This window comes from Festucalex cinctus, chromosome 13, assembly GCF_051991245.1.
Source record: "Festucalex cinctus isolate MCC-2025b chromosome 13, RoL_Fcin_1.0, whole genome shotgun sequence".
Classification (NCBI taxonomy): Eukaryota; Metazoa; Chordata; class Actinopteri; order Syngnathiformes; family Syngnathidae; genus Festucalex; species Festucalex cinctus.
The window spans coordinates 18537377-18563314 of NC_135423.1; the positions used below are offsets into that span (position 1 = coordinate 18537377).

Here is a 25938-nt window from a genome sequence, read left to right on the forward strand (position 1 = left end):
ATGTTTTCCCCGTGCCTGCGTGGGTCTTCTCCGGGTACTCCGGTCTCCTCCAACATTTCAAAGACATGCATGGCAGGTTAATTGGGCGCTCCAAATTGTCCCTTGGCGTGCTTGTGAGTGTGGATGGTTGTTTGTCTCTGTGTGCCCTGTGATTGGCTGGCGACCAGTTCAGGGTGTACCCTGCCTACTGCCCATAGCCAGCTGGGATAGGCTCCAGCACCCCCCACGACCCTTGTGAGGAGCAAGCGGTTCAGAAAATGGATGGATGGATGAAATTTAACATTCTATGACTTATGAGGTTTCGGCTTGACGCCAGCAGTAAATAGCAGGGGTCAAACAATGTGGTGGCCATGGGCACCAGATCGCCCCTAAGGGCCAAAATAGCTCCCCAGTGATGGGACAATTGGAATTTTCAAGGAATGTTGAAGTAGTGATTATTGAAAAAGGTGAACGCTGACAGATATTTATGTTTCCTAATTATTATGAGAAATCATTACAGTAGCAATATTACTATCTTCACATAAATAAATTCCATTAACAGCTATTATAACACAGCCTAACCGATATGGATTTTTTTTATCATTATTTTTTTAACCTGATTCTAATATTTGGCAGAATAAAATTCCGATAACCAATTAATTCTTTCTTAATAAAAGAAATTTAACAAATAAAATAATGTCTTTCTTGGCCCCTTACCGCTTACATAAATAAAGATATGCTGTACAGACAGAATATTTGACTGTTTTATGATGTTCTTACTATTTCTTTAACTTTACAATAGAGAGAATAATCAGCAAATATTAACTGGTTTACCATGTAGGCTATTTGCGGGGAGGAGAGTTGTTTGATGTAGAAAATAAATCAAATTTTTTTTGCTGATTTTTGTACATTTTTTTTTAAAAGAGCTAATATCAGATGATTAAATAGGTCAGGCCCTCCACATTTATTTCAGAAGTGTGTATCAAACTGATAGCCCTTCGCATTAATCAGTTCCCAAGAAGTATAGCTCTCAGCTTCAAAGGTTGACGACACCTAATATGTAAGTATAAAATCAGCAAATGAGCTGTAAACTGAAGTATGGCTTAAAACGTTTTGTACTGTGTATATCAATTGCAATTGATAAACATTTGGTTCAACTATTTGGTTTATTTGGGAACATCTTGCTTTCTTGCTATTTATTGCCTTTAATGGTCATGTTTTTCGTTAAAAAAACCTTCTGTATTGCCTGAGCAAAGTGGGAAACTTGACTCGATGTCAAACAGACACACCTGTTGCTGTTAACTTGATACATCAAATGTCCGCTTCACTTTGTTTTATAGACGGCAACATATTTCTGCTTCTCTGTTGCTGTGTGGTACGCAAATAAACATTAGTTGGCTCTGATTGAACTTGATGAAAAATGTGCAGAAATACACTTGTCTTACTACTTTTAGACTCTGGACAGTAAACTATTACTGGACAAACACATGAACACGATGCTTAAATAATTAATAGCGTCAGGTCTCCAACCTTCTCTTACACTACACACACGCTAGCTGTATTTGTAACAGCTGCTGAGCTCGTTATTTGTAACCGTATTTTCTACAGACTAGGTGAGTGCCTGTTATACTTATGGTACATTTTCCTCTGGTAGCCTAAATGTTGTTGTTTTTTTTAAATCTACATAACAGAATTATGTCAGAATATATCCTTTAGATTTTAGCATGTTTATCAGTTTAGCTTTGTATGTACAATTAGTACTAGAAAAGTAACTTACACCTCCTTTTATTTTTTCCCTTTTGAACATAAATGATTGATAGTTGTGATCGATATGTGAATACTAGGATGGTGTCCCCTGCCATTGCACTGGCTTTCCTCCCCCTCCTGCTGACGCTGCTCATCCGATACCGTTTCTACTTTGCTCTGTTCTACCGAGCGGTCCTGGTCCGCCTTTGGAAGGACTGTGTCACCGGTCTGAGCCGCGAGGAGCGGGCCTACCAGTATGTTCTCACTCATGCCACGCCCGGGGACCCTGACAGCATCCTGGACACTTTTGATGAGTGGTGCAGCAAGGTGGAGTACATCAGTAACATTGGACCGAAAAAGGGTGAGCAGAGAAGCTATTCAACACTCTGATTGCAGCAATCTAGAATGTAGTGGAAAGTTAACACATCTATATCAACCTTTAACCTTTTTGCAAAGGCTTTTTTTTTTTTTACTCTCCTGTTGTGTTGTGGGTCAAACTGCCCCATTTAAAAGTTAATGTAAATGTTAAAGAAGTTTTTCGGTATAGCTTGGCTTATTGCATAATCAATATATCCAATAAAAATAAATTTGTAGACATTTTTGTTGTTTAAAAACATCTCTGAAGCGTGACTGTGAAAGGGACTATTGATTGAACTTGTTAGTGGTAGACTTAAAGAGAGATTTAAAAAAAAAAATGCTGAAATGTATTAAGTTACTGAAACGTTTGATAATTAAGAAAAACCTGGGTCAAAATGACCCATGCAAGATTATTATTGCTGTTCCTGAGAAAAAAAGACGTTACGGGAGTGCAGATGAAGAATTGGCTTTGATAGTGAAGCAGGATTACACACACAAAACAATACTGATGCTTTTGGATAATTACACATGACCCCGGGCCAAATTGACCCCGGATGTGATCACTAATATCACAGAGAAATAAACGTAATGAATGGGTTGATGTATTAATTTTTGCAGTTAAATAAGAAGGGTAAAGAGGAAGAAAAAAAATACAGATTAATAAACAAACATACCCTTGTGAGGAATAAGCGGTCAAGAAAATGGATGAATGGATAAACAAACATCTTTTGAATATTACCCAATGAAATAAAAATATACACGAGACACATACTGTATATAATTTAAACACGTGCACATTCTTATTTTAACATGTTTTTTTTTTTTTATAAAAAACAAAACAACACAAACACAATTGTAATGAATGAATGGGAAACATGAAGCATTGTTTTTGCTATTATTGGGAGGTCTGTGTCCACACAATAATTAAATATGCCTCCGGGTCATTGAGACCCAGTAACATCATTGCAGTTCCTGAGAAATGAACATAACACACTGTATTGAATTTGGCTTATACACATTTCTGTCACATTTGGATGACTAAATACATCCCGGGTCAAACTGACCCAGTGCCATTATTGTTGTTCCTCTCAAACAAACGAACAGGAGAGTTCAAATGCTGGGATTCATATTATTAGAAATATTTTTCTGGTGAATTTGTGGTTCTGATGGGGGTACGGGGCGGCGTGGCTCAGTGGTATGGCAGTTGTCTCCCAACCCAGAGGTTGTAGGTTCAATGTCAGGCCATTGTGACCATGTCGAAGTATCCTTGAGCAAGGTACTGAACCCCCAATTGCTCCTGATGCTGCGTCATCAGTAGGTGAATTGGTAGTCAAAAAAATGTAAAGCCCTTTGAGGGCCTTAAAGGTGGAAAAGCGCTACATAAATGAAGTGCCATTTGCCATTTGATGTACCTATACATCCCTTAGGGAAGATTCTGGACCGGCTGCTGATGGAGCAGAGTCCTCTGACAGTCCTGGAGTTGGGGACACACTGTGGTTACAGCACTGTACGTATGGCCCGGGCGCTGCCACTGGGTGCCAGGATCTACAGTGTTGAGATGGATCAGAGAAATGCTGCCATAGCGGAGAAAATCATCCGCCTGGCGGGTTTTGACGACGACACAGTGAGAGACGCAATCCCCACTTCTTTTTACATTACTTTCATTTGATCTGTTTATACACTGATTTGTGGACGTGAGAACTATATCGCTGTGTTTATCATCACTCAGGTAGAGCTGATTGTGAATCCATCAGATGAAGTAATCCCACGCTTGCAGTCTGATTTTGGTTTGGAGAGGCTTGATTTGGTCTTCATGGACCACTGGAAGAAATGCTACTGTACTGACCTGCAGGTAGCTGTCACAAATAACAAATTGATGGCTTTTAGAAATGTTGATACAGCCGAGGACGACATGATTACAAGCAGTTTTGTAAACAATCATTCTTCAAAGTTCAGCCTTCCAAGTAGTAAGAGTACAGGATGTCAACAAGACTTTTTTTTTTTCTAAGTCAATTTCCCTTAGTCACTCTGACCAAGTTCGTCATGTGACCACTTGAATTACTGTCTTAAGATCACACTGAGCTGAGTCATACTGTTCTGTCTCTATGGAGCTGCAATGCAAGATACTCTAGTCCACTCTCATGCTATACACAAGCTGTCAGTTAAAAGTTCCACAATTACATTATTAGTGTAGCTTCTTATCACCAACTTACTGTGGGGGAGGATACAATTAATACCGGTAGCAGTAAGTATTGGTTGCTGTTTTGTTTTTGTTTTTTGTTTTTTTGTGTTTTTTTTACTAAACTAGAAGGACTCATTAAAATAACATGCTTCTGAAAAAAGGCATCAGTGCCTGAAAAATTAAAGGAACTTAGTATACATTTTCAGACTGATACATGAATGAGTACTCAACTCTTGAGTAGTCATCGATTCCCCTAGTACTTTTGATACGAAAGACCTATATATATTGGCTATCCCAAGATTGCATTTTCCTTAAAATTGCCTAAAATGAGTTGGCAATGGTGGCTGATACCTTAAAATAAGGCTGGCATTGTTGCTCGCCCATTCCTAATTAAAATTTAGAAAGAAAATTAGTTCCAGATAAATTACATTTGAAAAAAACATTTACAGTGAAAACAGTTTGACCAAATGTGAACACCCATTTATTTTTATTTTTTTTATTCTAGAGATGTTCGCTAACATTTTTTTAGACTGATTCCAATACAAGTACACCCAACTTGAGTAGTCACCAATACTGATACCAAGCACTGATACTAGCAACTATACTTTTGATCCATAAAATTTCTCAAAAATCAATGACAGATCATTTTAAACAAAGACCTACATATATACCCAATAGCACTTTTCCTTAAAATTGCGTGAAATTAATAGCAATTTTCTATTCCTATACATATACAATATTTAAAGGAAAATTGGCCTCTGTCAGACATGTACCTGTATGCCTTTAGTTCCTAATCATAAAAAAAAGTGGCCACAAGAGGGCAGTCGACACTGGTATTAGCAGCATCCAGGAATACTAAAGCTTAAAATAAGGATGGCAACGTAACGGCACTGATTTGATACCTGATATCGATACTCGGCTAACACAACAAAGAATAACGTGAACATTTTTTTTAAGTCTCTCTCAATTTTTCTTTTCATCCCTGTTAAATATTTTTCCATGGTGTCTGTTTACTGCACGTCATATGTCCTGTACTGCACTGCACGGATCTAATTATAGCTCTGATTATTGAATCTAATTATTAGGAACCCCTGTGATATGTGTTGTTTTTTCACAAGGTAGTTTCATACATTTCTGCTCTTGTCGAACATGATACCAAATGTATTATTTGTTGATGTGGTGTTGTTGCAGATGTTGGAAGGTTCTGGTCTGCTCGGGAAAGGATCTATAATTCTGGCAGACAATGTGCTGTTTCCCGGCGCGCCCAAATTTCTCAGGCACATTCGCAAGAGCGGCTTGTATGAGTGGAAGATCCACCGCGCCACACTGGAGTATAGCAAGGGTATCAGGGATGGGATGGCAGAACTGGTATATCAGGGGATCAAGTAGAACAATACTGAGTGATATGTTTTTATTTAAAAAACAAAAACAACAACATTAATGTCAAGAGTTAATTGAGCATTACGCTAGTTAAATGAAACAGATTGGACCACTCGGTGATAGGTCTTCCACAAATATCCAATTAAAGACTACAATAGTAAGGCTTTACGGCAGCATTTCCATAAGTATTCTGAACCCATGCAGTCAATCATGCCTGCTTTTAATGCAGTCTTCAGTTTTGCAGTTACAAATTGGTGAACATCTGCCCAAGATGCTCTTTTTACAGAGTAATGTTTGTGCCCTGTTGCTTATCAGCCCAAGTTAGCGCATTGCAAAATGTCCATCCATCTATTTTTTAGTCCCATTTACTTGGCCATCCTTATTGCAAATGAAAAAAAAAATATGCAAAATCTTTTTACTTTATATTAACTGGTTTGAAAAAGTTCCAAATGATGTAACATAACGCTCAATATATTAAAAAAAAAAAAGTTTGTTATACAAAGTGAATTTATAATAAATGCGACAAAACTGAAAACCATCAAAGTCAAGTTTACTGCAACATTTTTATGATGCATCTCCATGTGTAACAAGTATTACCGCTGACTCAGCTAAAGCATATTGTCATGGTAGATACTTCAACGGGTGGCACATGGCAAACGATATGAAAAGGTCAAGGTTAATTGGTGAGATGTGTTTACCCAGCATGCATTGTAAAATAAGTAAAATGAAATCCCTGTGAGGAACTTTGTACCAGGAGTAACTTTTACAATCAGCAATGTCCGGCAATATCTCAAAGCTATGACTCATGGGATTGGTGTGTAATTCAAAAGCAGTTGTTTCTTTTACATAACACTACAATTGGTTGAATAAATGTTTAAAAATCTGTATATTGAATCCTGTAAAACAACAGAAAATAGACAGCTGTTAACAAGCCCAATAAGTCTCATTTTAGGGCCTCTCACCTGCTATCATAGCACATTCATTTATTTAGCTATATTGTTGAAATACACTCACGAGCCACAACATTAGGTACACCTGTAAACTGTATCGTAATCATAACAACAAAAATGTGGAAACCAAGATATTGTAAAGTACGCTATAGCCTGCAATTGCATTTTATAATATGAATATGTCAATCAAAAGGACCGTCTTTCTAAAGGCTGATTTTTTTATTATTTAATTTTTTTACAATTCCTAGATTATCCGGAATTGATTATAACGGACCTAATTTTGTGGCTACGGAGTGTATGTTGCCAACATTAAGTGTAGATGGCTACATCTCTGTTAACGTCCTATTTTGATGGGAAGTGTGTACTCCAAAATCTTTGTCAAATCATCCATTGGTCTTGATCTTGATCTTGTCCTTCCATGTCCACCTGACAAATAGAACGAAAAACCTTTGAAAATGTGTTTCTATTGGCTGAATCTCAAATATAGAAAAGAAACAAATAAAAACTTCAGAAAATGTATTTCTGGAATGGGTGAATCCCTTAATTATCATTGTATTTAAGATCCATAATGTGCAACAAATTCCATAAGTGACGTATGAAAACACCTCATTGATCTCGCCATCGTCAGGTGACTCGTTGTAATCGTTCATCTCATCCATGTCCTGCATGTCTTCTTCATCTTCTGAGTCCTCCTCACTGTCCTCATCTTCATCATCTTCCTCTTCCTCCTCCTCTTCATAGCCTCCTCCCTGCACCCAATAAATGGGCACGGTAAAGAAAAGCACAGAAATACGCTTTTGTTTGCACATTCCCAACATTTGATAGGCAGTTCCCCCTAGACGAGCAGGAGAGCTGGTAGGATGGTCTTCCGCATGTACATATTTTAAAACGTGACAATAGAACGTTAAGAAAATAGAGAAGAAAAAAAAAAGTCAGAAAAAAAAAGTCTTTTTTTTTTTCTATTTTCCTACAGGTGTTACAAAACAAGTATATTATGTTAACACACATAAAATACTATCCAACTCCAACAAAATATAATTGTGTGGATCTGGTGTAATTTTTCCCTTTTATGTTGAATTATAGTATCACAATAGTGAAACATCATTATGTATATGTACAATGGCTTTTTTTTGCCACATACATCATAAATCCCATTTAAGATGTACAAATTCTGTATTATTAAGAAAGCTATTTAAGCATTTTCCAGGGCTGAATGTCGTGTAGAAGGTTGGTGTTAAAACACTGGACCGTGGACACAAATATAGATTACCTCAAAAATTGTTTTCCCAATTGGTAATTGGTTGTTGTCCTTCTCTGCAATGCTCTGCAACTAAGGTAAAAGAAAGGGTAAAGATTTATCAACCGTGAAGTGTATGGGGGATTCACAAATTCACAAGCATCAAATCGGCGTCATTGAATCAATTCATAATTGTGTTGCTGTTAATATTAATAATTATAGTGCAACAAATCTGCAATCAAATACATGGAAATGACAACAACTCAAATCATATGGAAAGAACTGAAGTAGCTCAGCATCCTCAATAGTGGTCGATGACAATCCTTCGTTACCCAGGTTTGATGCTGCTGTTCCTGCTGTTGTAGCTCCGTCTCATCCACGCAAGGTCGGTCCAAATTGAACCACAGAGACTCGGTTATTCGGGGAAACAAGGAGGGGAAAAGCGTGGACATATCGTCTTGGGAGCACACCAAAACAGAGCGGCAAAACTGTGCCCGACGCCACTTAGACGCGTTAAAAACGCATTTACACACGCCTTCTTTAGCAACAGCAATAAGTGCCAACGCCAATCTAGAAAAATAAAGATAAATACACACCGTTGTTGCTGTTGGTTAGCCTACTAATTCGACCGAACGTTTCCTAACATTTCAAACAAACAAGTCGGAAGTTATGTGTTCTACAAAAATCGTCCGACTATTTCCGGTTGGTTGTCTTTGCGCTAAGGTTCCGCTTAGGTGTTTGAACCACTTGCACACAGAGATTGATCCAAAATATCATTTAAAATTGTATCAAGGTTTTATGTTATTTTTGGAAGTATGTGCTGTTTGGTTTTGCTGGGGCGAATTGATGAGAGAATATCAAATGTGTTTTTGATTAACTCATTCACTCATTCACTAAAAAAAAATTATAGTGGGGATAGATGGGAATAATCTGATTATGCTCCACTGTAAATGTCAAACTTGGAAACAATTTTACCGATGCCTAACCACCGGTAGATGACATCATTGCCCCATTTTATACTAAATAAACACAGTTTCAGAGTCCATGGGAGAAATTACTGTATTTTGGCTAGCTACATTTTTCGACTGCAAAAAGTATTCTATTCTATTCTGTCATTTGGTAGATTCGGCTTATATATAATTATTGAATGTAATATTGCGTGGGTATTGAAAATCTTGAAATTTTCTAAAATGGCTGGTAGTGAAAGAGTTTTAATTTCCTGCTAATAATGACTAACTCCCATATGCATAAATGTAAGTTTGTGGGAAGAAATCCATGCTTTTTTTTCCTTTTAAACAAAAACCAATTACACCTATTTCTGCTAATGTTGAGTCCAATATCCATCCATCCATCCATCCATTTTCTGAACCGCTTGCTCCTCACAAGGGTCGTGGGGGGTGCTGGAGCCTATCCCAGCTGGCTTTGGGCAGTAGGCGGGGTACACCCTGGACTGGTTGCCAGCCAATCACAGGGCACACAGAGATGAACAACCATCCACACACACAAGCACACCTAGGGACCACTATTGGGACGGCATCCCAATACTAGTGCTTCCGACTTTGTGCCCCTCGGTTGCGCGTTCGCAACCAGGACCGGAATCAAAGCTCATGTGCAAAAGTCGGAAGTCGGAAGTCACATTCGGAGCACCCAATTAACCTGCCATGCATGTCTTTGGAATGTGGGAGGAGACCGGAGTACCGGGGGAAGACCCATGCAGGCACGGGGAGAACATGCAAATTCCACCCAGGATGGCCGGAGCCTGGACTCGAACTGTTGAGTCCAATATCTTTGTATAAATTTATTTTGAGTGTATAGAATTTTTTTTAATCCCTCAAGCATGATGTTTTCTGTTTATAAATGCAAAATATAGTTGTTTTTGTGAAAGTAAGTTGTATTGTACAAATTGTTAAATAAAGTTGTAAAAAAAAAAAAAACAGGAGGCAGAAAATCACATACGTTTAGTTTACATTCAAATTATGTGAAATGCTTACTTACGTCTTCTTCGTGGTTGATGACAAGTTTGTAGCCAGCCATGACAATTTTAGCAGGAACACGTTACTGGTGAATTGGATATGCTACTCTCCATGGTGCAGGGGCTGCATAGGGGCAGAGTGGTCACCTCACAACCCAGAGGTTGTGGGTTCATTCCCTGACCCTTATGAATATACTCAACCCCTAGTGCTCCCGATGCTGCATCATCAGAAGGAAATGAGGTAAATGAAGGAAATGAATGAGGAAACAGTGTCAAAGCACTTTGAGTACCTTGTAGGTGTAAAAGTGCTATAAGTGAATACTCGCCTACCATCCACCCCATAGTATGCAAAATAAACTCAAGAAAAATCACTCGAAGTTTAGCAAAATTCAACACGACTTGCTTCCGGGCACATTTGTACACACTTATAGACTAATTTCACACTTGATGAGTAGTCAGGCCCGTCAAAGACAAAAAACGTGAAACGTTCATAATTTATCACCTTGAACTATTCTTAACTTTAATTCTTAGGTCATCTTGCCATTTTTGCATATATACAGTGGCCTAACCTTGAGATAAGACTAAACTACCTCACATATAGACATAATAAATCCCATTATCACATGCCTTCTTTTCTACAGTCAGGCATGCAGACGTGCGTGCGCGCGCACACACTGGCAAGACTTTGGACTTAGAACACATATGTTGTGACAGCTTTTTTTTTTTTTTTATTAGAGGACTAGCTCTCATCTTTGGTCACACTCGCACACATTCCAGTTCATTCTCTACACAGGTGTGTTTCCAGAAAGTTTCTTGGGCTTCAGAACAATTTGCAGACAACCATAATGAGGTAAACAATTTAATTACTTATCGAAATCTACCTTCACCTCCAAGATTTGTTTTATTTTATTTTTTTTTTTAATTAAGTGCCACGAGTTATCTGTGTATTTTATATTCTACAATAATATTTTTTAAATGGATAAAGAGGTTGTTGGGAATATTCCCTACAGATTTCTTGCTAGTGTGTTCTTTTAACGTTCACACACTAAAATGAGGACTGCTGATGTGTTCCCTAAAGACTTACTGCTATTTGCAAGTGTGTTCTTTTCATGTTTGTGAAGTATGTATACACTAATATGATGACTGCGGATGTGCATCAGTTTATGTTAATAATATTTATGCTTTAACTAAAAACTCATTGTGGCAAAAGAGACTTCTTCTAATATCTGTCGGTTTTTATGTCATGATAGTGCAAGTGAGCAATCTCCTCACTGGAATTTATGATTTTGTCGCTGAACACGATTGTGAAACAATATTACATTTGTGGAGTTTAACTAAAGTCATCAGTTGGAGAACAAGGTATAAAAACTTCAGTTAATGCTACTTATCACATTTCTTTACATTGTACTTCTGATTGTCATTTTGTGTTGGACTGAATGTTTTGGGGTCATCATTACCATATAGAGCTAATTACTAGTCAGTGTTTCACATGAAATGAATGGTTTGTAGGGGTTAATTAGTGTGAAGGACTACCAATTTGATGCACACTTCTGAAATAGCAAATTTGCTAATGTTATTATGATATGCCATTATATACATTTATGTGAATACACTGGTCATCAATATGCAACACTTTATTTCTATAAATCTCTGACAGTGTTTACATTTTCAAATACTACTACAACATTCTTAGAAAATTAAAATATCTGATCACTGGTGATTTACTTTTATACAGTATCAGCTACTTGTGTTGTGCTTGGCATAAAAACAGAGTTTTTCTTTCTTTTTTTCTTTCTTTCTTTCTTTCTTTCTTTCTTTCTTTCTTTCTTTCTTTCTTTCTTTCTTTCTTTCTTTTTCTTTCTTTCTGCACATAAATGCTGTCAGTGACAAAAATTGGGATTTGGGGTTGTGGTAGTATTTTGGGAGAAAACAAAAACCGTTCATTTTAGTCAAACATGTTCAGAGGAAATGATAATTATGCTGTGGTTTCTTTAAAGAAAAAAAAAGTTCCAGAACTGTACATACATACATTATATGATTTACTTTTGTTGATCCCAGTGACTTTGTGCTGCAGAGCCATGTGGGTTGTTCTGGTCTTGCTGCTTGCCCTCTCCAGGGGCTCCCTGTCTCAAGACAAACTCAATATGTGTATGGATGCCAAACACCACAAAGTAAAACCTGGTCCAGAGGGCAAACTTTACCTTCAGGTGATGGACACACAAATGCAATTGGTGCACATCTTATTCTGTTTTAGCTGCCATTGATGATTGCTTTACTATAAAGATCATTAAGTGTTAAGGGTCTTATTGTGTTCTTTCTTTTGTTTTTAGTGTGCACCGTGGCGCGACAATGCATGCTGCACAGCGAATACCACTGCTGAAGCTCATGAAGATAACTCCTATTTGTACAACTTCAACTGGAACCACTGTGGTGCGATGAGCCCCAAGTGCAAGAGGCACTTTGTCCAAGACACTTGCTTCTATGAATGCTCACCACACTTGGGACCCTGGATACAAGTGGTGGGTACTGACGTTCTTGTCTAAATTCAATCCCCAATGATGGCACTAGATGGCAGCACAAAGAGGGAAGACAGGAAGTAGAAACCTTGGTAGAATTAATATTTTAATGTTTTTGATGCTATTTTATCCAGTTGTGTATTACGTGTTGCAGTGCGTCATCTCGTTGATTGTATAGTTTACATGTTACTTACGCTTTCTTTGTGCAGGCCGATCAGAGCTGGCGCAAGGAGCGAATCTTGGATGTACCTTTGTGTATGGAGGACTGCCATGACTGGTGGGAGGACTGTGAAAATGAGATGACATGTAAGTCGAACTGGCACAAAGGATGGGACTGGAGCACAGGTGTGTTTTTGTTACTAACTAAGATACTTCTAAATATTTTTCAATGTTAACCTAAACCAAAATAATTATCTTTCTGTTTTCCAGGTTTTAACCAATGCCCTAAAGGCAGCAAATGCAAAAAGTGGACTGACATCTATCCAACGCCTAAATCCATGTGTGAACAAATCTGGTCTAATTCCTACCTTTATACAACACACTCCAAAACATCAGGGCGGTGCATGCAGCTCTGGTTCACAGGGCCAAACCCCAACACGAAGGTAGCTGAGTATTACATCAATAACGCTCCGCAACTCTGTAGTTTTTCAGTCACATCGCTGCTCTTCCTGGCTATAGCATATCTTTCTGCACTGATATAAACGGAGAGTACATTATTTCTTGCCTATACATCTTGGTTCGAGATGGATCAATAAAATTGATTTCAAATTGAGTGACTGCTTCATTTTATTTTACTTTTTCAAGGTATTGCATATGGTTTAGGTGTTTTCTGTCTGTGAGAAACCCCACAAATGAGACAAACTTAGATTGTTGTTTTTTTAATTTATTCTTCTGGAATTAAAATTATAGCATATGTCTTTTTTGTATTGCTTGCTCCAAAATTTCTTGTTAGCAACAGCTGCTGTGTAGACATTAATTTACTGGTAATTAAATTAATACAGTATATCATTCTTGGTTTTCTTTTTCTTTTTTCTCTTTTTTTTTTTATTATTATTTATTTAATTAGACTCATTCATTTTCTATCATTATCAAGATCAAACTTAAGCTGGAGTCTATCCTAATGATACACGGCCTGTGAATTTTGTCAAATTAGCATTGACATTTTAGATATGAATTGCTTTGTGACATTTGACTCAGTCAAATATCTAAAAACCACACAATTACTAACCAAGATGATAACATCCAGACAATTTTATCTTAACATATTTCATGTGCTAACTGTAAGCGTAACACAGTCAAGGTCCTGCATGACAAATCTGATGAATGCCTAAGTATGACTCAGGTTAAAGTTATACTATCTGACAATTTAAAGATGCTTTGACAAGCTAGTAAAATGAGTCCATGAGCTTGAAGGGCCAGCCTTTATACAGTGGTTATCAAAAGTCTAAACACACACACATTTTCCTGCATGTGGTTGTGATATTTTGTTTACAGTGGAACCAGGGTTAAACTTTTTATCCATGTTTATTATGTTTGTTGCAAACGCAACACTGTTCTGATGGCAGTATAATGCTTTGATGCTGTTTTTCTTGAACTGGACCTATGGCCTTTGAAAAGGTTGTAGGTCACATTCATGTTGGGAAAAGTTTTGTAATGAGTTTTACCTAGGTCTCATTTTTAAAATCACAAAAACATGGCATTTGTTCAGGGGTGTGTAGACTTTTTATATCCACTGTGACTTCAAAGGCAAACGTTTCCCTCATGGTTTTTATTATTACAAATTACATTGAAAACTTCAAATCTGCCCAATTTGAAGAATTATTAACTATCATACAAATGTAAAATTAAAGAATCACACTGAATTAAACTAAAAATAAGTTTTGTTTTTTTAAGCCTGTTATGATCGGCTCCGTAGTCTAATAGTTTGGTGTATCTGTATATTGCATTCCATCTGTTGCTGTTTGTGATGAGATGAATATTTATTGAAGATGCAATTGGGCAGAACAAGATTTTAAGAGGAAACACAAAAGAGACAAAAGAGAGAAAAGGACACAAAACAACAGAATTACTGAATGACACATTCATTGAATTGGAGTATCATGATGATCATTGATGACTTATTGCATGTTGCTGCGCATGGTGATGGTTTAAACTCAAGTTTTTATTACAATTTGCGGACACAATTATAGAGGTGGAATGAATTCTTGATCAAATTTGCATGCCGCTGTAAAAGACATGATTGACATCATTCAGACGTTACGAGTGTAATAATGTTTGAGGCAATGACTCGATTTAGTATTCCTGTTACACATTAATATCAAACCGACCAGATTGACTGGTTTACTTTTCTGCTTTGTCAACAGGTAGACTTTTATTATCAAATTGCAAAAAAACAACAACCAAAAACAAAAACCAAACAAAAAAAACAAACCTAACAACAAATAAATTGTCTGCTTCAGCTATAATAAATGGAAGATGTTTTATGCACCCCAATGAACATTGCCACTCTACAATGTGTGAAGCAAACAGGTTAATAATCAAATGGAACATGCAAATTATTAGTCAAATCCTATTTTTACAATTTGATTATTGTTGAGCCACTTAAGTTACACTCAGTTTCTCACACAATGACAGGCACGTCATAGAAAACACTAATCAAAATTCCATTAAATAATAATTATTTAATAATTATTTTTTGTATGGCCAATGTCCCGACTTTTATAGTATAGTACAGAAGTCACTAGTTGTGCCAGTGTGCCCTCTACTGTGTGTGTGCGTGTGTGTGATCTGAAAAGGAAAGGATTGCATCACAGGATTGCAGAGTGTTGACAAATGCAGTCCGGTTCCCTCAGTGCAGCCCTGCTGATGTCCAAACAACAGCCCATGGTTTTGGTGTGCAGGCGGGTTAATTAATTAAATTTGTAGAAAGGGAGAGATCAAGTAACTTTGGGATTTTCTGTGAAAAGTAAATTGATTACAATGGCATTTGTTGCTGAGCGCAATCTAATTTGTTCATAAATATGTTTTTATTTGTTTTATTTTATGATCTGTGAAGACCTAAAAAAGGAGCGCGTTACAAAGCTAATAATGTTTGACGAATGCTAGCAAAACGTGCTTAAAACAATAAAATCCTAGTATACTAATTGATCTATTAGCGCTTTTACTCTGAAAGTCTTGTCCAGGTCTTTAGTGTGTTTACAGTTGGTGGGCTACAGTGTGTGGACGTAGTTTTACTAGTTTGTGTCCTTCGCTGTTCCCTGCTTTCCAGTGTGGATTTACATAGCCAGATTTCCGTGCTAGTGGGAAGCGAAAGAGGAGGAGGGTGGCGAGCCTTTCAGGAACTGAGACGACACAGCGAACAAATTCACTTCGGAAAGAAACTTGTGTCGCCCGAGTTTGTTGGCGTCGACGTCTTCCCCACCTCGGGTGTCAACTCTTCGCCTTACTTTCCACCCCCGTCGGGAGGCAGGCTGGGAGGTTTTCAGACAAGTCGAGAAGCAGTTGACGCCGGTTAGAGGGGCTGTGGCCATGGCCGGAGGTGGCGGCGGCGGCGGTGGGTTTTCTCCACTTGGGCCCGCACCGCCGATGTGGTATCACCGGGACCTCAGTCGAGCTGCGGCCGAGGAGCTGCTGGCTCGCGCCGGGAGAGACGGCAGCTTCCTGGTACGGGACAGCGAGAGTGTCAACGGGGCATACGCGTTGTGTGTTCTGTAAGTACTTTAATAGGAAAAAAAAAAAGTAATTTCGTTATACACACACACACACACACACACACACACACACACACACACACACACACACACACACACACACACACGCGCGCGCGCGCGCGCTACTCGTTGTCGTGTTTGCGCTTCTTTTCTGCCCAAACTTGCTTTTTTGGTTTGTTTTGGCACTGCTTGTTAATTGTAATAAACGTTAACAAATACTTTGAGGCGTGATGCCTTCACAGTCTTAAGTTTGGTGATTGTCCCTGCTCTTGTTTGGTATTTTACTTGATTATAATGAGTGGCTTACTGTACCCACTTGCAACTGTAGCTTCGAGGACATGGACAGGAGAGAGACAGGCACTCAAACTCCAGCATGGCACTACAGTAGTTTCAGCGCTGCCCATGTCTGTCTTGTGCTAGATGTGGTCGCCTGCAGCGTTATTTTTTTTTAACAGTGCGCTCAGCTCAGTGTGTGTGGGTGCTGAACGTTGCTATTAAACTGAATAGCAGTGGTTTTAAAACGAAAAAAAGGGGGGAAAAAAACCCTGCTGTTTTAATTTTAACGCTAAGGTGCACTTCAGAGCCCCCCCTCATCTTTACTGCTGAAATAAATAATAAAACACACCTTCTCCAAATAACATTTATCCACCAATCCCTTCCTTAAGATAACAAACATAACCAGACCGTCGCATTTAGACAAACAAACTCACAACTTCCAGTGATGTGTCCCTTTAACATGTTGCTTGCCTAAAAACTGCAAGGTAAGTCACATGCCTCTCCAAGTCATTCAACTTGCACAAGCATAGACTCCTGGCGGGCATTTCAAGCCATGGTTCACGTGACCTTGTGCTGTGTCATTGACTTGACCTACATCCCTTATCTGATCATTTACCCCATGCTGAGTTTATGTTGTGTGTGTGCGCATACACCTCAGTTTTGATGGGCAGTGTCCACTGTACGGCACCTAAACTCCTTGGTGTATGTTTGGCGATTTCGGAAAAGACACTTTCTCTCTTATTTACTAGATTGGATTGCAGTCTGCTCTATACTATGCAGAAACTTCTTGAGTTAAAAAGTTTTTGATTTTTGTTTGCTGTCGTACAAGTGTGAAAGTGGATAGCCGATAAATCTATAAAACTAAAACAATTCACCCCACAGCTGCAGTATCTAGTACAATTGCAGAATTATTAGTCTGTTCTACTCATATTTCTGTGCTTTAATGATAAAGCGTTAACTGCATGAATTTGTGTGTTCTATGTTCTGCATCAATTTGTCCATGCAGGTGTTGAACTTGTGTGGCTTGACACATTACGTAGCTCTAGTGTTCAGTCTCGCTGCACACAATGCTTCTGATAACAATTTTGCCGCTCACCTCCGCACATTGGGCGACTTGGAACTGATGCTATTGCATTATGACCTGTAAACTGCGTTGTATGCATAATAGATGCAACTGCAAGCATACTTACCCTGGTGAGTGGTGACTCACACAGAGACATGTACTTCTTTCATGTGGGCTTTGTGACCCATCTATATAGGTTGCTCTTATGCTGATGTGTGCCAGTACACTGAAGGGGAGAATTTCAAGAAGCTGCATTCACACTGCTCTCTGTCGCTACGGTAGTTAGTCTTCAGATCCTTCCATGTCACTTCTGCTTAACCCAGTCTGTCTCCATTTAGGCTAACTTTTTCTTTCAGGAAGTCAGCACTTTTGATAGCTGCAACGATACGGCAAACAGTTTTAATCAATGTGTGAAATTCAGTTCCTGAACTACATCACAGTTGTATGGCTTGCACAACTTCTTGACTGAGAGTCTGGGTTCAAATCTTGTCCCAAGCCCTCTTTGTGTGGAGTTCGCATGTCTTCCCTTTCTCCGGCTTCATCCCACATTCCAAAGTGTACATGTACAGTATGTCAAGTTAGTTCAAGACAATGATCAATTTACCACAGGTGTGAATTAGGGCTGAACAAGTTTAGAAACATTTTCTTCCCCCTCAAAATTGCGATTGTGATTTAGTTGGTGATTGCTTTTTCAAGGCCTTTTCTTACGTGTTTTTCAGTAAACAGTTTATCTTTATTACAACAACAAATCAGATCTATTACTAAGATGAAGGAAAATCAAGCATTAATTAATATGAAAGACATTTTTCTCTGCTTCAATTACAGGTATAAAATTACTAAATACTTTTTTCCTTTCTTTTTTTTTAAACTTACTAAATACTTTGACGTACCTTTTGGTAAGCGTTCACCATGGCATCATAATTCTGCCACACAGATGTGTTGTAAACAAAAGTATATGCAATACTGTAAATCAGTAAGACACAAGCTAAAGTGCAGATTACAGCAATAACGCAAAAAATCTGCGGCTTTACCACTTCCTACATCTCACTTTGTTTCATGAATCATATGTAAACATGGACTGCACTTCTTAATCACTCAAAATACATAGATACACATTAAAGCTTACCGATCTCAGCCAGTAACATTACACATGCTACTGCTACGATGCAGTAAAAGTAAAGTTATACCACTGATCTGCATATATGACTGGATAGCCGATAGGCTAAGACTTTTGAAGCAGCGAGGCCGCCATATTGCTCCTCCCAAGAATCGTTTCTCAGCATATGATTTTATACATTTACAGTATTGAAATTGGAGAACATTTGAGACAGTACTGAGTAGAAACAGCACAATTTATGATGTTTTAATTTCGTTAAATATAAACAAAACGACTCTAGACATTTTACAACTTGCCTTAAATACATGTATACATGATATGCTTAATGATGTCCAGTTGTCCACAGGAGGAAACTTATATATATTTTTTTAATAAACAATTATAACTGTAATTCAACAAAAGATGTCTCTGCCAAATTTAATATTGGGGTCTAAGGAACTGAGCAATAAAAGAAAAAAGTGGCCTTCAAAGCAGCACATACGTCGACTTATTTATTGAATTAATTCAATTTTTTTTTTTTTTTTTTTTTTTTTTTTACTTGTTAAAAATAGTGATTCTATGGATGTCAATTTTGATTTTGTATCGAAGCCTGCCTAATGGTTCCATCAGAATTGATTTCTAGTGGTTTTTGGGGTTGTGAACATACAGTAGATAGGGCTGGACACTCTTTAAGCACCTTTAATGACTGATGTAAAATGGTATAAGTGCACTAACAGTGCAATCCATAAGGCAAACAAATCATCAATGCAGGCTGTCAGAAAGAACAGTCTTGCCATAGGGATATTATAATGTACTGTGTTTCATCACGAGTTCATAGTTTAGGGTGAGGCATTGCTTTACATTACCCTCAGATACTGGAAACTAAGGGTGTCACGATTTCGATTTTTTATCGAAATCGATCGAAATTACGTCACGATTTCGAGCATCGAAATAGAAGAGAGGACACACGATTCGATGCCCCCCCCCCCCGCGCCCGCCGCCACCGCCGCCACCGCCACCTCCCAGGAAAGCAAATGAGACGCAGCCATTCAGCTACTAGCTAACGGCACTTGTTAGCTGACTTCTCCTGCAGTCATGATGGCAAGCGCGGACAGACACAGCAATGGTGCTTCAAGCCGCTCCCGCTTCTCTCGTCACCAGTTTGGAAACATTTTGCGTTCCCGGTGAGTTATGTCGACAACGTTCACGTTGTCGATAAAAAGACCACAGTTGCAAGATATGCTATGTGCGCGTACTGTACTCGGCCACGGTGTTACGCCCGGCTCGTCAAGGGGAAGGGAAGTAACACAATAACAGAAAATATAGAGTAGATAAACACGGGTCGACTTTAACATCTGAGTAGTTTTAATTGAAATTTCAGGCAGGGGTTTGACAAGGGAGTGAAAGTGGAAGGTGAACAAATAATAACCGCATTTGACAGAACTGACAGAACGGAGGAGAAACAACAATAGGGGTATAATACACGGATACACAATAGCGTCGCGCTGGCACAGTCGTCCAATCGGAGTGTCGCGCTGGCACAGTCGTCCAATCGGAGTGTCGCGCTGGCACAGTCCTCCAATCAGAGTGTCGCGCTGGCGCATTCAAACTGAAGTACCATTATACGGGCACCAGCCGACACAAACACACACATACATACTAGGGGAGCGGAGCCGGCGGCGGGACATTTACGCAGGCATCACAAAGATTTAGATTTATCAAATTCAACTAGAAGTGGGAAAACAACGGTCCAACCAACTATTTCATCCTCATTTACAGTGAAACTTCCACACACTTCAGCTCGCGCGAAACGCCAGATCCATAGGTCTATTTATAGCAGCAGACCTGCAGCCTTGGAAAACGCTGGATTCAAACATTTAATTAGTGTACTTGAACCACGCTACAGTATGCCCAGCAACTGTAAATGTTGGGATATAGTTTGTTCAGGCTGTATTTGTTCCATGACTTTGGATACAATATATTTTTTGTTGTTGTTGCACATTGCACATTATTTTAAGAGGAACGCACAGCACACTGTTGTAACCAAAAACAGTCAATAGATGGCAGGCACCCACTGTGACTTTTTGTTTTTGTTTTTTTATTTTTTATTTTACACTTCAGTAAGAACAAGACGGTTAACTTTATATTGTAAATAAATTCTTTGAATTTGATCATTCCTGCCTAATGTCAATTATCATATATTACATAAATTTACACAAAAATAATATGGAAATTGCATCACCTATATGTAGCCGATCTTTTGAAATAAGATTTACTGTACAATGAATAGAACCAATGATCATAGACTAGCCTTAGCCTACAGAAGCATATGCCTCTGTGTTATAAAGTGGGGGAGCGGAAAAAAAAAAAAAAAAAAAAAAAATCGAAAAAAAAATCGAATCGTGACCCCAAAATCGAAATTTAAATCGAATCGTGGAGTTGGCGAATCGTGACACCCCTACTGGAAACTGGTGACCAATTCCTATATGAGTCATCTTTTATCATGTTCTCAACTAAGGGGTGAGTGGGCCTCAGTCCTATAGTTAGGGGAGTGGCATATTATTGTCTCCACTGGCACCAGCCCTATCCTTGGGGGGAAAAAAGAAAATGATTTTTAATACTTCAATGTAAATACAAATGACGAGTACATGCAACTTGTGACCCCATGCAGTATCTCCTTTTAAGTCAAACATAATCTGTTCCGGGATTCTGATTTGTTTAGATTTAGAAATAATCTTTGTAATAGGAAATATTTGAAATTAATTAGAGTGGAGTGGACCCTTGCATGCTCGCCTATTCACAAATGTATTACAGAATTTTTTTTTCCAATATTTATTTATTTTATTGTATTTATTCATTTATTTATTTTTGGGAGGGTAGGGGGCCACCATTTATGGCCTGGCCCTACTGTATTCTGTTCCAGGGTCAAGCTGGAACAATGTACAATATTAACTTAGTCTTTGTGAGACTTTCTGACTCAGTCCAGATTGTAAACTGCCTCTCACCCCATGTCAGATGTAATAGGTTACAGCTTTTCAGTGACTCTGAACCATAAAAGAATGAACTGTACTTTTGTGACTTTTTAAAGTAACATCATTAACCATCATAGAAGTGCAAAAATAAATTGAATAATTTAATATTTAGTAGGGCTGTCAAAATTAAAGTGTTAATAGATTAATTCATCACAAAAAAATGTCACATTAATCACGTATTAACGCAGATTAATCACACTTTTTTTTTTGACCGCGCTTGATCCTTGAACGTAACCGCGGATGGTTACATTGAAGGCTGCGCAGGTCAGTGATAAGGTCAATGCACGGCATTTCCTACGCCTGTTGTTCCAAGATGAGCGGGATGACTCCAGTTGGTGTGCTCGGTGGTAAATTTCGCTTTAAAAAACACCCCCGACGGGACTTGCATAAAACAAAAGTAATTTGCATTTAATTAATTAATAATTGCTGAATTGCAACCACTTGATATGATGCTGTTACGTTTTGAGCAATACACGCATGCATGCAATTGTGTACATGCATTTAATCAATGTTTGCAAATGACATTCAGATAATAAAATGCGTTAATGTCAAAATATTATGGTATTTTGTATTTATTTTATATTTTGTGAATACACAAGTAATTTAGCTGATTAATCGTGATTAATCAAAATTAAAAAGTGTGATTAATCAGATTAAAAATTTGAATCGTTTGACAACACTAATATTTAGACTAAACAATCAGATGCTCGTTCTGTCTCTCGTACACACGTCAGTATTTTCACAAATTCAATAATGTAGAGTTCTTTATGCAGTACTAAAGGCCCAGTATGATGGTTTCACTCTGGAAAAGGAACTTTTTAAATACAGGATTTAAACAAACAAACTACTTCTCAAATTACAGATCAGGGCTTGTTTTCATTTCTCGTGGTGATTTTGTCCTAAACCCCCACCCCCCCCAGCCTTTTGCCATTTTGTGTTTGTTTTGTAAACACCAGGATGTTTCTGTGGAAAGACAGTGTTTACACCCCTTCAGCCAATCACAGAGCGGGGGGTGGCGTGTCGCAAACGGGGCTGGGCGAACGTGTTGGCTGTGTGACGTCACTCCCGCGGCAATTTGAAAGCACGCACAGATCAATTTTTTTTTTTTCACTCACTCATTCACACATGTAAGCTTCTGTGAGTGAGTGAGTGAGTGAGTGAGTGAGTGAGTGACATCCAAGAAGGTTTCTTGTCTTGTCATCGTGAAGAAGATGGATAGAGCCATTAAAACCTTTGTGAATCTCTCAATTTTGTGGTCAAGATGCTCAAACAAAGGGAGACCCCTCTTTAATATAGAAAAAGCCTTGGCCATCATTTTCATCTCAAAGGTCTTGGGTAGCATGGGGTGTGGGCCAGCAAATTGACATACTAAATGAGGCACAGCTCAAAATTCGGACTTGAAGAAGTTAACATCAAACTATCAAAGCGTTCATTCAGTATACCAAAATCTTTGTAAATAAAATGTTCATAAGTGTGCTGGTGTCTGTTCATCAAATCAAGTTCCGCGTTTGATGGATTTTGACGTTCTTATTTAGGCAGTCATATTTAAAGAAAGAAGCCCATGCCTGTTCTGGTGATGAAATATATTTAGTGACAGTGTGTGATTTCCTCTCATTTGGGACAGCTTCAGCCAATTGGAAATTCCTGTCAGACAGACCTCTCTCGGTAACTGTGTAGCGCGTCTAAACATGTCGCATTTCCGACTTACACTTCTGTGATTCTGTGTGTAGGTGAAAACAACCTGCAGCATTATTTGTATAAAAGTGTGTGCTAAAATAGTATTTGAAGTGGGCATCAATGTATTTGCAATATTTTGAAACTTGATTAGGCAATATATCTTGGCACCTTGTTCAAAAGTTCCCACAACAATTAACACTGAGCTGTTACAGTAAGTGTTTGTATTTTTTGGCAAGACTAAGTGGATGGGTTTTTACTGTCAACATACTCAGTTGTTATCAACACATTCTCACGTACACAGACACACACACACACATGTACATAGAGCGCAGCCAAGGGACTTTTATCTGTTAGCCTTGTCTTTTTCTCCTTCCCCTCCTCCTTGAAACAATAGTAGTCACTTCGACAAAGAATCTTGTCAGCATTCAACAGGAAGACAAATACACACCAAAGTTCACAATGGTACTAATTAACTAGTCCACTGGAACTAATTCTTTATGTTTATAGATTATTTGAGCATAAATAACTGAAATTGGACACAGTTTTTTTGTTTTTTTTGTTGTTTTTTTGTGTCATCGTAAATGTCCTGTACAACTTTAATCAAAAGTAAATGACTAGTCAAGGATGCATGTAGTTTTGTTTAAAATGTTAGATTGCCTTTGTTTTTGAGATTATTATTTTTTAAAATCATAATCTGCTCTGATTTTAGATTGAATGACTTGTCAAGCAACATACAGCACTGTATTCTCATTTCTATGCAGTGGAACATAGTATAACAAAAACTACACTTTTCTACAACTTTGAAATTCTTGAAAATTTCAGTTCGCTATTTCCATTAAATTGACTATCTTCAAACTACGAGGTTTGGCCACTGTTATAAAGTGTAATTGCACGTCCACTACAGTAGGTGGCAGTGGTGTTGTTATTTTTAGAGAATATGCAAGGAGTAGGATCTCCTTTGCAGAGGTGTACTTAAAATAATTTTCATTTGGGATTTTATTTTTGTGGAGCTTTTATCATGTCCTTGGTATTTAAGAACAATTGATGTTCTATAATGATTCAATATTGGATTGAATTGAAGCGGATCAAATAAAAAAAATATCAAAATTGAATTTAACTGAACTCTTGTGAATCAAAATCAAATCGACTGAGGTAATTAGAATCAATACCCAGCTCTAATATTTTGAGTTTCTGCTGTATAAAGTGTAAACTAATACCTTTTTTGTTGAAACACTTTTAATATTCAAAATGTATGCTTGTTGCTTTCCGACATTGATCTAGAAGAAAAACCGAATGGTCCTGCCATGTAGTCATCCTTATGTCCATGTCCAAACACAGTAAAAAGTAGGGGTGTTAAAAAAATCGATTCGGTAATATATCGCGATACTACAGCGCGCAATTCTCGATTCAATAGGCAGCCGAATCGATTTTTTAACATCCATTTTTGATGGAAAATATTCAACAAAACGTCTAACTTTCATACCTTAAGCATGGAAGAATGTTATATTAATGGAATATTAAGCCTTAATATTTTATTTCAATGCTGTTCTAACATGAAAAAGGTTACAACCTGTTTGTTAAGTACAGTGGCTCAGTTATAAAACTAAAGTTTGGTAATGGTATTTTCTAAATTTGAGTAAAAAAATCGCAACAATCAACTCATAAATTCATATCGGGATTTATCGGAATCGAATCATCACCTATGAATTGTGATACGGATCGAATCGTCAGGTACTAGGCAATTCACACCCCTAGTAAAAAGGTACAAACAGAAGTGTGCAAACATATGGTCAATTTGAATGGCAGACTATTCAAAGTATTTTACACACGTGTGGAAACACCACTGTGAGACACACACACAGTGTACTATACTGTACAACAAGTTTTGCTTGGCAAATTGAGCATATTGTGTCCGGTTCACTGAGCAGACATGGAGTGCAGACATGAAAACCATTGATGTTCAGCTCGTAGCTGCAGGCATACAGCCATGGCTGTGAAATCCCAATGTCACAACATTGATGAACAACTGCTTAAAAGTGTTGTTAGAAAGGCAGTTCACGTTAATGTTGAATTGACATTTTGTTTGACTGACTACGGTGTTTATTATGCTTTAATGACCTCTGTATTAGTGTATCATGGCACTATAAGGATGAAGACTGCTCACTGTTTAATCGACAGCAACAGGTTCAACTTTTCCAGACTCCTCCCCCATTCTAGACATCCCCCCCCCCCCCCCCGCCCTACCCCACACACACACACACACACACACACGGCTCTACTAGCTCAGGTCAAGTACAAATGTTTGGTGTGTATGTGCATGTCTTATAAGAAGTTAATTTGCATTTCTCTACTCTTGTGTGCAGGTTTCAGAAGCATGTCCACACATATAGAATCCTCCCAGATGAAGAAGGATTTTTGGCTGTGCAGGTACAGACAAAAGATACGCACAACCACATACATACACTCAGTCTACAGAGAGTTCAAAAAAACAAAAAAAAGTGTTTGCTTCAGTAGCAGCTGGTAAGCAGGCAGAGATGCTTTGGTTGGCTCTGAGCTCGCACTTTGACACACACACACATGCACTCTGCCAACAGCAGTCTCTTTGTGTGTCTTGTTTAACAGCTGTGCAGTCCACACCATCGCCACATGCCACCCACATGCCTCACAGGCACACGCCGACATGGCACTCTCCTACATTTGCAGACACACTTCGCTGCTTTAACCGTGACGTCTATCGCTCACTTTTTATTCTGTCAGCTTAAAGA

General features: G+C 38.2%; 4 protein-coding genes across 6 annotated transcripts in view; 3 read left to right on the forward strand and 1 right to left on the reverse strand.

Annotated features, from left to right (window-relative positions):
• The first annotated feature begins 1788 nt into the window (after positions 1-1788).
• Positions 1789-6844, forward strand: tomt (transmembrane O-methyltransferase). The gene is made up of 4 exons (XM_077541728.1): positions 1789-2086; positions 3510-3706; positions 3812-3934; positions 5456-6844. The coding sequence occupies exons 1-4, from the start codon at positions 1789-1791 to the stop codon at positions 5651-5653; spliced, it is 816 nt and encodes a 271-aa protein (XP_077397854.1). The 3' UTR covers positions 5654-6844.
• anapc15 (anaphase promoting complex subunit 15) lies at positions 6178-8535 on the reverse strand. The gene is made up of 4 exons (XM_077541729.1): positions 8164-8535; positions 7865-7924; positions 7200-7343; positions 6178-7020 (listed from the first exon to the last, which is right to left on the reverse strand). Exons 1-4 carry the CDS (start codon positions 8281-8283, stop codon positions 6973-6975), a joined length of 372 nt encoding a protein of 123 aa, XP_077397855.1. The 5' UTR covers positions 8284-8535; the 3' UTR covers positions 6178-6972.
• A 1934-nt stretch (positions 8536-10469) lies between these two features.
• On the forward strand, positions 10470-13091 carry folr (folate receptor). Of its 3 annotated transcripts, none has more exons than XM_077541529.1 (6): positions 10470-10653; positions 11054-11162; positions 11862-12010; positions 12134-12322; positions 12529-12664; positions 12749-13091. In XM_077541529.1, exons 3-6 carry the CDS (start codon positions 11882-11884, stop codon positions 13018-13020), a joined length of 726 nt encoding a protein of 241 aa, XP_077397655.1. In that variant the 5' UTR covers positions 10470-10653; positions 11054-11162; positions 11862-11881; the 3' UTR covers positions 13021-13091. The 3 variants fall into 3 exon arrangements, with proteins under 3 accessions (XP_077397655.1, XP_077397654.1, XP_077397653.1); XM_077541528.1 differs by having other exon boundaries at positions 10471-10653; positions 11878-12010; XM_077541527.1 differs by lacking the exon at positions 11054-11162 and having other exon boundaries at positions 10471-10653; positions 11878-12010.
• Positions 13092-15190: 2099 nt separating this feature from the next.
• The window catches only part of inppl1a (inositol polyphosphate phosphatase-like 1a), a 37905-nt gene continuing 27157 nt past the window's right edge, over positions 15191-25938 (forward strand). The window contains exons 1-2 of the mRNA XM_077540879.1: positions 15191-16029; positions 25537-25600. Of these exons, the coding sequence (XP_077397005.1) occupies positions 15848-16029; positions 25537-25600 (246 nt within the window). The 5' untranslated portion in view covers positions 15191-15847. The remainder of the gene's footprint in view (positions 16030-25536; positions 25601-25938) is intronic.